Source organism: Bos javanicus, chromosome 16, assembly GCF_032452875.1.
Source record: "Bos javanicus breed banteng chromosome 16, ARS-OSU_banteng_1.0, whole genome shotgun sequence".
Lineage (NCBI taxonomy): Eukaryota > Metazoa > Chordata > Mammalia > Artiodactyla > Bovidae > Bos > Bos javanicus.
The window spans coordinates 13,789,111-13,806,531 of NC_083883.1; the positions used below are offsets into that span (position 1 = coordinate 13,789,111).

General features: G+C 36.7%; 1 protein-coding gene, 1 long non-coding RNA gene and 1 pseudogene across 3 annotated transcripts in view; 1 reads left to right on the plus strand and 2 right to left on the minus strand.

Moving 5' to 3' along the window:
• The window catches only part of RGS18 (regulator of G protein signaling 18), a 31,798-nt gene extending 29,547 nt beyond the window's left edge, over positions 1-2,251 (minus strand). The window contains exons 1-3 of one of the 2 annotated variants that reach the window (XM_061382182.1): positions 1,882-2,251; positions 1,305-1,406; positions 237-298 (exon numbers count right to left, since the gene is read on the minus strand). In XM_061382182.1, coding sequence (XP_061238166.1) covers positions 237-298; positions 1,305-1,406; positions 1,882-2,000 — 283 coding nt within the window. In that variant the 5' untranslated portion in view covers positions 2,001-2,251. The remainder of the gene's footprint in view (positions 1-236; positions 299-1,304; positions 1,407-1,881) is intronic. The other variant, XM_061382183.1, reaches the window with a different exon arrangement.
• Positions 1-17,421, plus strand: part of LOC133227575 (uncharacterized) — a 179,648-nt gene that overhangs the window by 1,573 nt on the left and 160,654 nt on the right. The gene's annotated exons all lie outside the window — the stretch shown is intronic.
• Positions 12,255-15,308, minus strand: LOC133228253 (BCL2/adenovirus E1B 19 kDa protein-interacting protein 3-like; annotated as a pseudogene).

The window sequence follows — 17,421 nt, forward strand, 5'->3', positions numbered from 1 at the left end:
AAGTAGTTTTTAATAGCATAAATATATTTGAAAAATACTCTTTATTTTTAAACAAAAAATACTGTTTATTTGTTAACCAGTCCATTATTTAGTTATTTTTGTGGATCAGAAACTCAGATTGCTGTACAATTTCAATCAGGCTAAATTTTTGTGACAGCCTGTTTTTGTACAGTTACATACAAATTTCATGTACTTTTCCATTAAAGAATAAAATATTTGGGAAAAAAGGCACTAACCTTTATGGGAAAGCAGTTTGTCAAATGATTCACCCCATTTTATTGCTTCTTCTGGGGAGACTCTGTTTGAGAAACAAAATGTTTTATACTGGAACATGCAGGAAGTCTATTTATGAATCTGCTGCAACATATGTTATCATACTGCTCTTTTCAGTCATATTTCACATGATTTCTCCTTTGATTATTATATGAAAGATCAAAAGTATTAGTCAAACTTCTTTTGGATTTTGCCTATCAGATGATGTGTTAACACTATCCTCTCTTGAGTTATTTTATTTTCTAAAAGAAAAACTAATCATGTCTTCAGTTAAAAACAAAGAGAAGGAAACCAGGTCAGTTATCTTTCTTAATTCATCGTATAGAAGAACCTAAACTGACTGTATCTTTTAGTCAAACTTTTTTTTTAACTGCAATTTCCTTGAAACTTTTACCACAATATGCAGCAATTAAAAAAAAAAAAAGATACAGGAAGTTTGACTAATGAAGCTTTAAAGATGTAAGAAATATGAAATGTTTTTAATGCAATAAATGTTTTAGAAATGATAATTGAGAGAATTGAATATATTTGTCTTATATCTTTTATTGGTCATATTTTCTGTTTGGAAAAATTTGTATTATCCTAGTATATAAGCTTATTCCATTTTCTTTTTAAACTAAAGAAATGGCTAAAAATGACAAGACATCCCTTTTTGTGTTTTATGTTATATTATACCCAGGGCGTTTTTTCCGAATTACTGAAGAAAGAGATGAATAGTACTTTTCAATGACATTGTGCACACTCTTAATGAGTATTTCATCAGTTTATAAGGAGTAAAATATATCATTTAAAATTGACAGGCATATAATTTTAAAAGAGCATCTTTAAATTTTTACGAGATTATTTAATTCAAGCTATTAAAATAGTTTAATTTTATGGAATATTTCTAGTTTTTTTTGAAATGAGATCTTTAACCTTCCTTATATTACTGTATAATTTCCAATAAAATAGGAATCCCTAATTTCCTCTTTCTTAAATCTTTAATGATAGAATCAGCAAAATGTCCCCACAAATAATTACAAGTTATTCACCTTGTTTCTTTGGCCAATTGCCCAGATCTAGTGGAGGGAGTATCATCGTAAAACACAGGTTTCTGTACCAGAAGACTTAGCCTATTTCTGTTTTCCTTAGCTCTGTAATGAAAAGGCATTAGCTTCAGGACAATTTGGATGACAATTAAAATCTCTCTTTCTGACTGTCAAACAGATTTGTGACTGGTAATCACATGAACACCCTTTCTCACCCACCTCCACTCCTGACACACTCACAGTGGTCTTATTGAGAGTCTTATTTAAATACTATGTTTGTGGAGGAATTAAGATACCGTATGTGAAATATATTTCTCCCCCCATGACTATAAAATATTTGAGATTATATTTCAATAAGTATTATTACTGGTTCTTCTGTGTGGTTAAAATTGTTGGACTTAAAAAAAAGAACACTTTATATTTAACAATTGTTTACTCCTAATAAGTACTTTTTTTTCAGTTGTAACAGTAGAATCAATATATTTTCAACCAGATATTTTAAAAACAAGTGCTAAGAAATATTCAATGTCAATCATGTTTTTAAAAGTAAAATGCTGATTTTTAAAATTATGATTTTTACCTGATTTTGGCTTCTTTGCTTGTTTCTTCTTTTCCTGAACCGTGTATTAACTTGAAAATAGTTTTTGCTTTTGGTTCGCACATACTTAATTGAGAAAAGAAAACCAATGATGTTTCCATCTTCTCTCTCTAAAATGAAGAGATGTCTAATTTATTACATCTTTCACTTGTTAATGCTACTCCCTTGTTATACATGGTGTAGTAAAAAGTTATCTCGATTCCGTCAGCAACCTTTAAAATAAAAATCAAGAGCTTATGTTTCTGCCTCTGCAAAAATATAGAACTGAGGAACTAAAGTACAATTCAGTCCAGAGTTGTTTAGGGAAATGATACTACAAATTTGCAAAAGGCCTCTTGGTCTCTAAGATAAAGACTAGTATTACCACAGTGCCACTTCTCTTTCTAGTTTGTGCAACCAGATGATGCTTTAATAGACTCAAATGACACCGTCATTTCCCACAGGAACTTTTTGAAAAGGTCTTTAACATGTGTAGTATGCGTTAAAATGTATCGGGGCAAAGTCCTGCACTAATCATTAGGAGATATTTCCCTTGTTCTTAAAAAAGTATTTTTCCTAATTTAATTACATTGAATTAGGTAAATTACATTTAATTAATGTAATCATGTAATATTAATCACATTTACTTAACATAATGTATCAAAATAAGAATATAAATCATAGAGTTTCATAGTAGAAGAGGGCAGTTAAGAAGCATTTAATTCAATGATTTTTAAACACAGGTCCATGGAATGATTTTAGACATTCATAAAATGTTTACCAGTCCATGATGAAAATGGGAAAAAAAGATAATATGCAATTTTTTCTTGAACTACATATATTTTTAATGTGAAGCACTTATTTTGAATGTCTTTAATGAAATGTTTTTAATTTCTTTATGTCTTTAATGAAATATTTTAACTAGAGACGGCAGTGTGTATGATTGTTTATGTTCTTACTAAAAAAGAAATGGCAACTGTATGTTTGCTCAGCCTCCATTTTCTTTTGTTTCATGAATCCCAAATACTTCAGAAATGCTAATGTCGACCATAACTCACACTAAAAAGCAAACAAACAAGAAACCAAAAACCCAGGATGCAATATAGTAAGTGATTTATTCTTATAAAGTCCCAGAGGTTAGTAGAAGAGGAGATCTGGAATTATCAGAGCCTTTGATCTCCAGTAGCTTGTGCTTTAGTGTTTCCAAATCTTTGATATCCAGTTGTGAATGCTTTAATTACTCTAAAATTCTATATATTTAAAAAAGTTAGCAAATCTAAAAGAAAATTTATTTCCAATCTTTTGAGTGACTGATTTTAAGAAAATAGTTATTATTAGGGACTATTCTTAGGGATTCACAGGGATCCCTCTTAGGGATACCAACCAGGAAGTAAAAACATTTACAGAATTGAAATTAAAGAGTTTTAGTATATATTTATATGTACACATCTGATTCTATAACTTTTACTTTGAGCATATTTTAAGTTCACGTTGACTGCAAATTGAGTGTTAAAAATATTATACATGAGGGAATTTCATATGGCAAGTCTAGCTGGAAACAGATGTTGATAATGCAGGTACACTGTCATCATGAAGTCTTCTGTTCTCTAGTTGAATGAGGTCAAGGGCAGATGAGCAAGGATATCTTCTAGTCCCTAAGACTGTATTTGAATTATTATATCCAGAGGAGTGACAGACAGGAACTTACTATTTTCATAAGATTTGCTGAAGTTGTGTGTCAGATGTGCTCTTCATGGGCTGATAGAACTATGGAGACAGAGATTGTAAAAAACAGACACAATTACATCAAAGGCCTGTCCGAAGATCCGAAGAGAATTGGGAGATGTATGGACTTCCTCTGGGTGTATACAGACAGGTGGAAGCAGAAGAAAAGAAGGGTGGATGCTACATGATGGCCTGAGCTGATAATCATTCTTTGGGGTGCAGTTATCCTTTAGCTTGAAGAGTATTTTCCAAAGGTAGGTTCCTAGGTTGACTGTTGATTTTCTTTTTAATTTTGTTAAATGTCAGCACTTTTAAGATGTTACATTTTTGTCCCCTGGTATCCATTATCCCTGATGAGAAGTCAATGGTAATTTGTATCACATTTGTTACTCTCTTTTTTCTCTTTTACTCTCTTTTCTCTTTTTCTTTTTTCTCTCTGACTACTTTCCAGATTGTTTGTTAGTTTGTTTTAATCTCTGAGTTTAAAAAATTTGATTAAGATGTGAACAGTGTTCATTCATTCTATTTGGGATGTATTCAGCATGGGTTTATACTTTTCATCAAAACGAAACTTTCAGGCAGCGAGTCTCCTTTTTCTCTCTCTCTCCCACTTTCAGAAACCCCAATTGCAGCTGTGCTTGACCCCTTGATACTGTCCACCTGGTCACTTAGGAACTCTTCAGTTTTTTCAGCCTCATTTCTTTCTGTTCCTCAGATATTTTTTCCTTCCTAGGTCTTGATAGAAATTTTCACCAACCTTTTTTTTCTTCCTCAGTGCTCTAATCTGTTGTTAGATTTATTCAGTAGTGTTTAAAATCTCAGTTCAAGAAATTTGATATTTTTACAGTTTGCATTTTTCTCTTCATTATGTTCCTTTTCTTCTAAGTACTTGAACATATTTAAAATATACCTTTATTGAAGTCCTTTTCTGAAAATTTGTCTCTGTGGTTCTGGGTCTGATTTTATACTGATTTTTCTCCTAAAAGCATATTTTCCCACTCTTTCAAATGTTGAGTAATTATTTATTGGTGCTGAACATTTTGAATTTTATAATAAGTATCAGGACTTTGTTAGTCTTTATTTAATGATTTTAGAGTTGATGTTGGTCTGGCAGTTACCTCAGTATCAAGTTTGTCCTTAAAGACTTTTATTTAAACTTTGTTATGATGAGCCTAGAATAGCCTTAATTACTAAGATACAAGGATTCTTAAATTTCAAATGAATTCTCAGGGTGTTCATTAAAGCTTTTCTATTCTGGATGTTAAGTACTCGAATGTCCCTTAGCCCTGTGTGAGCTCTGAAAATTAACTTATATCTTATGATTGGTATCCTTTGTCAATACCCATAGTGTTTTATCCTGCATATAAGCTGCTTGGTGTTCAGCCAGGCTCAAAGGTACAAAGCTACAAACTTCTTGAGATCTTTCTAGTACTTAGTCTTGCAAATTTCACCTCTCTTTCGTTCACTGAATGTAGACCACTATTTCCTCAACTTGGAATAGTACTTTTTGTTCTATTTAAAGAATAGCCCTGTAAACTTGGTCTCTAAATGAGAGTTACATTTCTTCCCTGCACTGAAGTCTTTAAAGAAGTCAGTTGAAGTTGTATGGTCCACTTCATCTGTTTTGTGTTAAAAATCACGTATCTATGTTGCCTATTGTCAGTGTCTGAAAACAGTTGTATTATATATTTTTCCAGTTTTCAAGTTGTTTATGGTAAGACATGTGTTATATCAGTTAATCTATCATGATTAAGGCCATCTTTGTGATAAATGTATGTCTGCTTCTTATTGTTTAGTTGCTAAGTTGTGTCTGACTCTTTGAGACCCCATGGACTGTAGCCCCCCAGGTTCCTCTGTCCATGAGATTTCCCAGGTGAGAATACTGGAGTGGGTTGGCATTTCCTTCTCCAGGGGATCTTCCCCACCCAGGGTTCAAACCCATGTCTTCTGCATTGGCAGGCAGATTCTTTACCACTGAGTCACCAGAGAAGCCCATATATCTTGTTACATTACTGAATTCCATTATTGGTATTATTGCTCATAAAATTACTTACAGTTTTTCAGTTAGTTTTCTTTAGTCTCTCAATAAACAGATTCTTTATAAATATTAGTTTCAATGACCCTTTACTGTTATACTCTCATTTATTTTTCAGCCTAATATTATTGTTTTATAACTTCAATATAGAAAGTTGATAGTTAGAATCTTTGTCTTTTTTCCCTTGCCATAAGGAGAAATTAAGACCCACTAAAATGAGGCTCAGACTTATCTTTTGTGAATATGTGCATTTATATGATTATGTTCCTTATTCTCATCTTTTCTTAGTATAACTTCGCAAGGAACTTCATACATTTCTTTGCTTATTTTCACATGAAATTAGTTTTCTTATATTGTTAGAAACTAAAGCTAAGAAAGCTTAGCTTTTGCTTATCTAATTTCAATAATTATCATGATGGTAATATTGGTATTATCATTCTGAGACTGCTTTTAAAAATGGAGCACATGTATACCTGTGATGGATTCATTTTGATATTTGGCAAAACTAATACAATTATGTAAAGTTTAAAAAAAAAAGAATAATTAGTTGATGTTTTTATTTACCATTCTTTGTGTCTTTGAGAAGAAGAATTTTTAGTGCAGAATAAGTGACACACAGATGCAATAAGGAAGAGTTTAAAATCTCATTAGTCTTGAAGTCTGATTTTATCAGTATAAGTTTAGGAAGTTGTTACTCGGTTGGTTATTCTTTCTAGTCTTTTACATTGCATGGAGTTGGGATATATATTTTTCCTACCTATAAATATTTCCTACCTCTTTACACTGCAAAGACCTAGATACAATGACTAATGCTTTAGTAAAGAGACTCAGATTGTGGTCTTGAAATGTCACTTCTCACTAAAAGCAATCTAGGTTTAGTGGAGACATTGCTGAGGTCTGAGACAGGAAATGTACAAGCTGAGCCTGGCAAATCTTGTTATTATCAATTAGAAAGTTAGCTGTCAAAGGCTAGTGGAGTCAGTCAAAATTATTCAAGGGCCAACTTTGCTAGTCTTCTACTAATCAAAATGAGACCATTTCAATTTCAATAATATTAATAACTAGAATGGATGAAATAGATCAAACTTATTTATATCTATGGGTGCATAGTGATATTTTAAGAGAATTGTGTACTTTCAGAGGATTATAGAAATTAACCCATTAAATTGAAAACTGGTTAATAAAGGGAGAAATTAAGCAGTTATCCTACATTTCTTATTAACTCTACCAGGGTAATCAGACAGTCAGTGAGAGGAAGTATTTCTTTATTAAAAAATTCTAACAAACAAGTAAAAGTGAAATAATACTACTAAAATCTCAGTTTTTTAAAAACATCAACAAACGATTAGATAAGGTGTTAAATTACAATGGTTGCTAGGATCTCAGAAAGAGACAAGCAGACATCATGTGCTTCCAATAGCTGTGACATATTCTACTTACAGTAGAGATCAAATCTGAGTTTGACCCAGTCTCTGGACTCAGCTGCCCACCTGCAGGCATGACAGCTAAACTCTAAGGAAAAGATAGAGCGTGAAATAAGGGGGTGGAGGTGGGGGGTAGGACTGTCTCTTTCATTCAACTGTACACCAAATGAAAAATAAACAGTCGAATATGTCTTCTCAAATAAAGGACTAATTGCCCAATTAGTTCTACCTAAAATTCTGTTTGATGTTATCAAGGAGACACCCATGTTTTACTACCAATCAGGTACTCAAAATCAAACACTATTGGTACTTTACTAGCCATTTTGAGAGTAAACTGTATCACAGCATGAGGTAAGGGAGCTCTGAAAGAACTTACATTCCCCAAAACTAATCAAATCTACCTTTCCATAATTCTCCCTGAACTACTCTCAATCAGAGCAGCTGGGTTATTTTTCAACCCAGCAACACAGTGTGACTTCTGGCTCTCACTAGTTCTTCCAAAATTCTTTTTATCGTCATTTGAAAATCAAAATATTATTACTGCTACTTATAATCATAAAACAAAATTAAGTTGAAAACAAATTCCTTGACTGACTCTAGTGCAAAAGGGAAAAATTACAAACATTCCTAACATATCCACAGTGAAAATATTACATTGGGTTTATTGGGGAAACACAGAAAAGCAGCAAAGCATACAGGATTTTCAACATTTGTGTTATTCCACATAAGAGGATGCCTGCCATGGGATTCCACCTGCAGTGCAGGAGCCACAGGAGACACGGGTTTGATTCCTCAGTCTAGAAGATCCCCTGGAGGAGGAAATGGCAACCCACTCCAGTATTTTTGCCTAGGAAATCCCAAAGACAGAGGAGCCTGGTGGGCTATAGTCCATGGGGTCGCAAAGAGTTGGACACAGCTGAAGTGGCTAAGCACACACACACACACAAACTAGATATTTCACAGAAGGACTCTTAGAGTGAAGTCTCTCTTCACTCACTCAAAATATGTATAGGAAAGGAGGACAGATGGCATCTGTGTGTCAACGGGAGAATCGTAGTTGTGGAAATGCCAGAGTTCACGCCTCTTCCACTGAGCTAACTCACAACTGCTATGCTAAATTATTTGTGAGCTAGAAGAAGAGGAGGAAATGACCCCTGAGTCCATCCAGGATCGTCTCTACTTATTCCCTTTTAACCTGAAGAATTCCCATAATAGAGCTTTACATATTTGTTGTTGTTTAGTCACTAAGTTGAGTCCAGCTCTTTGCAACCCCATGGACTGTAGCCCACCAGGCTCCTCTGTCCATGGAATTTTCCAGGAAAGAATACTGGAATGGGTTGCCATTTCCTGCTCCAGGGGATCTTCCCCACCCAGGCGTCAAACCCCGTCTCTTGCATCTCCTGCATTAGCAGGTAGGTTCTTTGCCACCCACTTCCATACAAAATAAAAGGCTCCACTCAGCTTCATATGAGCCCTGTCCACCTTTTCAGTCTTTTCTTCTCCCCTTCAACCTTCTGTCCTTTTAACCCCCAACTGTACAGTATTCTAGCCATTCTTACAATGGATCCTGATATTTTCCAAAACCTAGGCTTTCTGCTGTCAGTAAAAATATTCAAAGACTTTGAAAAGGGGAAAAGAATTACTGAGTAACTTGTCCAGTTACCCCTTTGGAGTTATCTTCCCTTCTCATTATCTTTGAGGTATTTGACAGTTCCGTTAATTGTTGGACACTGATAGTAACACCCATGCTTCTGTTTCACATAAATGCAGGTTAGCCCAGTTGAGTTGCATTTCATTACTGCCCTATGGATATTGATTAATTTTGTATCTATGTGTAAATCATTTTAGCATTCCTAATAACCAACCAATATGTGCGTGTCTTGAATTCTTTTTTGAGCCACCAGTAACATCTTCCTTATTTCTTCACTAATTAGTGAGTTAAATGAAATGTTGCGGCTGCTGCTACTGCTGCTAAGTCGTGTCTGACTCTGTGCGACCCCATAGACGGCAGCCCACCAGGCTCCCCCGTCCCTGGGATTCTCCAGGCAAGAATACTGGAGTGGGTTGCCATTTCCTTCTCCAATGGATATTGATTAGTTTTATATCTATGTGTAAATCATTTTAGCATTCCTGATAACCAACCAATATGTGTGTGTCTTGAATTCTTTTTTGAGCCACCAGTAACATCTTCCTTATTTCTTCACTAATTAGTGAGTTAAATGAAATGTTAGATACATACTAATATTTACATTTGTATGAGTCATGATTTTACCTGTTAAAAAATATCTTAAAAAAAATAATTGGTCCCTTCTTTCTAAATGGTTCCATCCTCTATTCCTTTTGAAAACTGTGGTTAACCTTTAAATATTAAGCTGAAATGTTGGATTTGCTGTCCTTCAAAACCACTTACAACTTAACTGGGGAAAATTGAACACCCCATCCATTGGACTTCTCTGTACCTAATACATAATTTCATGATAAGAATTGAAGATTCCATTGCTCATTTTGTCACCATTGTCATTTTGTCTTTCTACTTGATTCTAGCCTTTGATTATAGGGAAACTTTCTTATTCATTGTTGTAAATGTAGCACACAGCTTTCTGCCAGGAACACACTGAGATTTTATTACATACTGTAATAAAAAAGGGAGAAAATGGCACAAAACAAATGTATATTGTAAAGGATTATTAAAATGTTAACACTCTTGGAACCACTACTCAGGAGAAAAAATCATATTTTGCCAGCTACCTGGAAGCCACATCCATGTGTCTGACCATGATTACAAGTTCTCTGTCTCCCCATGAGTAACTATGGCCCTGAATTTCATACTGATAACTTCATTTATTTTTAGTTTTATAACCCAGCATACTTTGATATTTATCTTTTCCCTTTTAAGCTTAATATGAGTTTTAAGTCTCTTTTACTATGTCCCTCATCAATCCTCTTCTTCCCTTAAAATTTAACTATTGAAAAACTGGGATGCAGTTTCTCCCATTATCTAGACTTTGATGACTGCACATTCATGGTGCAGTGCAAACAAGTTCCTCTGCTTCTGAATGATACTTGCAAGTATGATGAATACTTCAGGAATTAAAGGTATAACTATCAATATCTATGATCAAAGCTACACACATTATAATTGGATGATAAATTACCTCCTACTATATCCAAGGACTTGCCAAAATGAGAATTTAGAGTTTTATATGCTGACTGAAGTTATTTTTATTTCCCTTTCATATTGCAATGTATTTTAATTTTTATGTCATTGTCAAATATAAAGCTTAATTCAATAAATTCAAAAGGATTAAAGAACTGCCTTTATAAATTAATATAATCAAAGCTGTGGATGAATGCAACCCATAATTAAGAGAGTCAAGAATGAGAAAAATGACAGTGAACATGACTTGTTCACTGTCAGCGTATTACGGGCAGAGTTGAAACTGGGATCTGGTTTTTATAACTCTCAGACCTTCCCCAGGCTCATCTGTAAGTGGGTAAAAGCTTTGGGCTGGGAAAATGCTCTGCTCACATTCTATGTATAGCATCCCTCTCTTTGGTTGTGACTTGACTACTGCAAGGTTCCTTTTCCTCTCCCACAAAGGCTTTAACCTTAAAGTGAATAAAAGCTACCATTAGTCTGCCTCTCTTCCAGGCTCTAGTCCCAGGACAATTTTCTGCTTTATTATCGTGCAGTTCAATGATGTCCTTCCCCACCTGCTGTCCTGTAAAGTCTTCTTTTCTAATGCTTAATTGATAGTTTTGCTAAGACTCAAATAATATATTGAAGTTTTAAAATTTGGTCAGAAGTTTACTTTTTTAGTAAGCTGTTTAATTTGAAAGGATTATAGATTCATAGAAATGTTACAGAAATAATAAGGGAGTTGCCATATATTCTTCCCTTATTTTCTGCCACTATTAACATCTTACATAATCCTGGTGCATTTGTCAAAGCTAATAACACACGTATTAATTTTGGTGAATTTCCAGAAGTTGAGTGGAGGCTAGTGTGAGGGCAAAAAGTTCCTGGGAACTGCAAACTTAGGGGGACACCATATTTTATAGGCTTTCCTTCCAGTAACCCCACTACGTTTTTATGGTAAAGTTCAAGAAAATTCCCCTCTTCCCCTCTTGTCTTTGGCAGGGGGAAGAAAACAGTAACCATTATCCATCATGATCAATGCCTTCTCCATATCAAAGACCTACTTTCTGGTAGAAAAGATTTTGCCAAATCTATTCTTAAACTTTATCCAGATGAAGGAACAAAACTCACTTCAGCCTTCCTATCTCACTTGAGGGGTAGAAAAACACAGGTGTCTAGGAGTGAGGCTTTAAGGAAGTATATTTGGCAGTGCTGCAGCCAGGGAAAGGTGTAGGGGCCTGAATGCAAAGAACACTGGAAAAACACTTGTGAAGGTCCAGCCTCTAAGACACAGGCACATCAAATGATTGAGACTTAATTAGAAGATCCTAGAATGTCCCCTCCTCCACTTAGCACCACACCAACACAGCTCCCGGCTTGGGTAGAATGCTGCTGCTAAGTCGCTTCAGTCGTGTCCAACCCTGTGTGACCCCATAGACGGCAGCCCACCAGGCTCCCCTGTCCCTGGGATTCTCCAGGCAAGAACACTGGAGTGGGTTGCCATTTCCTTCTCCAATGCATGAAAGTGAAAAGTGAAAGTGAAGTCGTTTAGTCGTGTCTGACTCTTAGCGACCCCATGGACTGCAGCCTACCAGGGTCCTCCGTCCATGGGATTTTCCAGGCAAGAGTACCGGAGTGGGCTGCCATTGCCTTCTCCATTGGGTAGAATAAACGTGCACTATAACTGAAAGAACTAAAATACAGACCCTATGAACAGGGATACTTAGGGAAGTCTGAAGTCAAGGGAGGAGATCAAAACAAGGACATTGGAAAAACTTCAATTAGAATATCCTATTGTCTCCTTATATGAGAAGTTGCATGTGACTTTCTCCTATATAGAAGAAAAGCTTTTGGTGGGCAGGGATCACATTGCACCATCTTGGCATGTTCTGCATTGGTAATAAATAGGGTGTCAGCAAGGTTTTTTGAATGAAGAATTAGGTAAACAAGACAAGCATGTGTTCACATTATGGGAATATATATGGGACTGACAATAAATCCAGAGACTTAAAATCTTGATTTTTAATATATTTTTTATTGAAAATATCAACTCACAAAAGTTGGTATTTCTCCTAATTCACATGGTTTCCATTTTCTATAGATGAGTGGCTAAATCAGGGAGGCCAGTAATGATTAAGTATATATTATAGTTGTAGGCATCTCTGTTGGAAATTTCCACATAATTTTGTTTTTACTTTCATGAACATTTCATGCTGAGTCCTGGAGTGTTTTACTGTTTTTGTAATGAAATTCCCTCCCAACTCCACATGGTCCATATTCACTCATACCACTCTTTCTTTCTTTGTGTTTCTTACTTTTATTTTACTGAATTAGGAATGCAGCATTTACCGAAAAAAAAAAAAAAAAAAGATACAAATGGTGCAGCCACCCAAGGACCAAGACAGTAGCTTCTTCAGTAAGCTGCATTGCAAACCTCAATATAAATTCCCCCTAATTGAAAAAGCCAGATTCCAGTTCTTTTATCAAAAAGTGCTGGCAGCTGTTGTCAGGAGCCTTCAGATAGAGATCCCTTACCCCACTGCCAGCACAAGAGAGAGAGAAAAGACGGGAGAGAAACTTTTAGAAACTGCAGAGAAAACGCCACGTTCCTCCTGTTGAGTGGGGTCCTGAGCTTCGGGTGTCTGGAAAGGAACTGGGCAGAGTGGGGAAGGGATGTTTTCTGGTCAACTTGACAAATCCCATACCAGGTACGAGTTTTTTCCTCAAGATTCTTTCTCCACCTTTTCTTCTCTCCATATAATCTTCCTCTGACTGAGAGCTTTTTTTTTTCGTCAGTACTATGTGGGCCTATTTCGGAAGCTGCGGTATTATCTTGGAGGGTCGGGGGGGCGGTCCGTGAACGAGTTGGGTGGTCACAGTGAGAACTCCTGGGGCTGCTCCGTCCAGATTCACACTGGGCATCCAGCTGTAATTCTTCCACGTTGACACTGGAAACAGAAACTGACTCTACAACACAGAGGCGTCCCCACTATTGCCGAAGTGTTCAGTTCAGTTCACTTCAGTCGCTCAGTCGTTTCCGACTCTTCGCGACCCCATGAATCGCAGCACGCCAGGCCTCCCTGTCCCTCACCAACTCCCGGAGTTCACTCAGACTCACGTCCACCGGGTCAGTGATGCCATCCAGCCATCTCATCCTCTGTCCCCTTCTCCTCCTGCCCCCAATCCCTCCCAGCATCAGAGCCTTTTCCAATGAGTCAACTCTTTGCATGAGGTGGCCAAAGTACTGGAGTTTCAGCTTCAGCATCATTCCCTCCAAAGAAATCCCAGGGCTGATCTCCTTCAGAATGGACTGGTTGGATCTCCTTGCAGTCCAAGGGACTCTCAAGAGTCTTCTCCAACACCACAGTTCAAAAGCATCAATTCTTTGGCGCTCAGCTTTCTTCACAGTCCAACTCTCACATCCATACATGACCACAGGAAAAACCATAGCCTTGACTAGACGAACCTTTGTTGGCAAAGTAATGTCTCTGCTTTTGAATATGCTATCTAGGTTGGTCATAACTTTCCTTCCAAGGAGTAAGTGTCTTTTAATTTCATGGCTGCAGTTACCATCTGCAGTGATTTTGGAGCCCAAAAAAATAAAGTCTGACACTGTTTCCACTGTTTCCATTGTTTCCCTATCTATTTCCCATAAAGTGATGGGACCAGATGCCATGATCTTTAAAGCCACACAGGCTCTCCTCGGGCACCAGGGTAGGTCTCACTCTGAGACGTGGAGCCCAGGAGTCAGGTTCAGCGTCTGGGTCGACATGGGGTCAGTGGATGCTCTGTGGTGGGAGTGGGAGCGCTGGGCGCTGAGGCTGGAGACCCGAGTCACCTCACAAGTGCTCTTTTTCGAGAGGTAGGGACAGCCACTGTTTGGGTGATGTGTTTACTTTTCCTCTGTGGTCTTGACTGAACAAGCTCATGTTTATCAGTGAATTACCTCTGACTCCGAGTTTCCTTCCAGATAAGTATCTCCCCATTTTTAGGAAATATGTGAAAGCAATGAGAAATAGCCTCAATGAACACCTTCTTTGGTTATAGTTTTACTGTGCTAGTTGAACCCGGCAGCATTCATACCTGTATTTCCTGAGCATTGGTCAAAAAAGGCGGTTGGCTTGATTTATGTTATTGAATACTAGAATATAGATGCTGAAATGAGGTATGTATAGTGCTGGTTGAAATATTGAAGACAACTTATAAACAAAATACCATTGTATGGGAGAGGGTGGTGGGAGAGAGAGAGAGAGAGAAACACACAGTCTTCAGAAATCCAGCTTAACACATTATTGACCAGAGACGTATTAGTATGTCTTTTGTTACCCACACATTATTGACTAGAGACATTTCAATATCACCTACATAAATCACTGGCCACAGGTGTTAGTTTGTGGAAAAATCCCTGCGTCAATAATTAGTTAAGCTATTGCTTATTGGGTTCCTAATGAAAGCAGGAGACCCTCAAATTCTTGGTGACTAGGTTTTATCCTTAGGACAGAAATAAAACTCCTTATAACACGTAAATTATATATCTTGTATTTTAAACCACTTTTTCATAATGTGTTTCAGTATGGTTCACGTGAAGTTCATAAACATGATTTAAATATCAAAATGTAACATTTTCCTTCCAACTTTGTCCAAGTTCGAGAAACTGAGAGAAATAGTATTTCAAGTGACTTTAGTGTTTGGCTCACTGGAAAGTTAGGTTTTTGAGCACGGATGGTACATCAGCCTTTTTTTATGACCGGATAAAATATTCTCTCAGGCCCTCTGATGCTCTTGGTACTTTTTCTGTGAGCATCAGGCAAACTTGGGCTCTTAAGCACCTTGTTTGCCTTGAGGCTGAGAAAGATGTGCTCCTGACAGAAGACACAGGGAGGAAGCACCCTGGTTTTGAGCACATGAACTAGACTCCTGCTTTATTATCAGTCTCTTAAGTTTGATTGTAGAAGTCCAGCTTTTAGAGCCCAATTGACTGGGACTGCACTGTCATACTTGGGCTCCTGACGAAATGGCTATCGGACCTGGGATTGAAATTACCCTGTCATTTTGAGAGGCTCTGTCAGAGTGACCTGCTCACCTCCCTCTGAGCTGGCTCCTTCATTTTTTCAAAACAGGTGGTTCTTCTGTGTTTTTTCTTTGTTGGTTAATCCATTGAGAGACAAATTCAAATGTAGATCAAATGACTGGACATTTCTAACCTTGAGTCTGTGGATTTTTTTTTTAATCTTAAAAATTATTGGAGCATAGTGGATTTCCAATATTGTGTTAGTTTCAGGTGTACAGCAAAGTGCATCAGGTGTATGTCTATGTATATCCACTCTTTTTTTAGGTTCTTTCTCCATTTGTCCAGTACAGAGTATTGAATAGAGTTCCCTGTGCTATACATCACGTTCTTACAAGTTATCTATTTTATGTATAGCAATGTGTATATGTTAGTCCCAGTCTTCCAGTTTATACCGTCACTGCTTATACCCTGGTAACCATAAGTTTGTTTTCTATATCCATGGCTGGATCTTTTTAATAGCAGAATTATAGTTGCTTAGAGCTTACACAGCCTTTTCCAGAATAAATTGTTCGTATCCTTTCTAACTTTATTCCACCCTCCCAGGAATTTCTTCACCCACAGAGTCCCTGGATCTCCTATGGGTAACTCACACTTGCCCATGAATCATGTGGTCTCATTAGTGGCTCTGCCCACCTCTGCAGAGTCAACAGAGTGATGAGCAAAGTAGAGACCATGTGGTCCCTAAGTGGCCTGTATTGAACCCTCTTGGTCCGGTGCTTTGCTCACTACTATTTGTCAGCTTGATGTGCCGGTCGAGATTTCTGCCTCATTCCTACTGGCACAAATGTTCTTTTCTGAGGAAAAGCAGGAATCCCTTCCCATTATATCATGTTTAGCTCCACAGCAAAAGTCATTTTGCTTCAGCAGTTATATTAGGAAAGGGTTAACCTAATTCATTGTTATTTCACTTGAATTCTTTTTGTGTTCATGAGAATTTACATATTTGCCAGGTGCATATGCCTTAGCAAACTCAGTTTCCTGTTGATTCTGTACCAAATTACCACAGACTTAGCGGCTTACAACAACGCAAATTTATTATCTTATGGTTCTGGAGGTTGGAAGTCCAAGATGTGTCTCACTGGGCTAAAATTAGTCAACAGGGTCGTGTTCCTTTCTGGAAGATCTAGGAGTAAATTCATTTTCCTGCTTTTTCCAGCTTCGAGAAGCTGCTCATGACTTCCTCCAAAGCTGCAATGTCTGGTTGAGTTTTTCTCCCATGGCATCACTTGTCACCAAGTTGTGTCTGACTCTTTGTGACTCTATGGACTGCAGCCTGGCAGGCTTTCCTGTTCTTCACTGCCCACACTGAAGTTTGCTCATGTTGATGTCCACTGAGTCAGTGATGCTATCTAACCATCTCATCCTCTGACACCCTCTTGTTTTGCCATCACTTTAAAGCTGATGTTTCTGTTTCCCTCTTCCATGTTTAAGGGAGCTTGTGATTACATTGGTTCCACTTGGATAATCCATATTAATCTCCCTATTTTAAGTCAGTTGCTTTGTAATTTTAATTCCTTCTGCTATAATTCCTCTTTGCAGTGTATAATATATCCACAAGTTCTGGAGAGCAGGGCCTGGATATCTTTGAAAGGCCATTATTCTGCTAACCACACATATATTCATTACAACTAAAGACCAGGAAACAGAATAAGGGTAAAATTCGATCATTCTGATAGTTGAGAGTTTGGTTTGATGACAATATTTAATTTTAAAGATAAATGTTATTTGAGTCCACATATATTGTTCAAATAGTTTTCTTCTGTGGTCTCTCCAACTGATACCTAAATTTTAGAGTTTAGATCTCTAATAAAAATGTAAATGTGAAAAGGAAAATTCTTTGGACTCCACAATCCATTCATGTCTTTCACCTTCTCACTTCTGGTAAAAAGGTGGTTCTTTCAATATAATGATATACTATTTTCTAAGTCCCAGTCAAAATGAATGATAAATACTGTGAAATTGGAAATATAAATACTTTTTCCATTAGTAGCAAACCTTCCAATGTTTTTCAAGTATTTTGAACGTAAAGTTTTTTTTTTTTTTCCTTAGGATATCAGTATAATTTTACACTAAGGCAGTTGGGATACTTTCAGCAGTTGTGGATTGAGAAATACCATAACAAAGTCTATTATGGTTTTACTAATGCTTT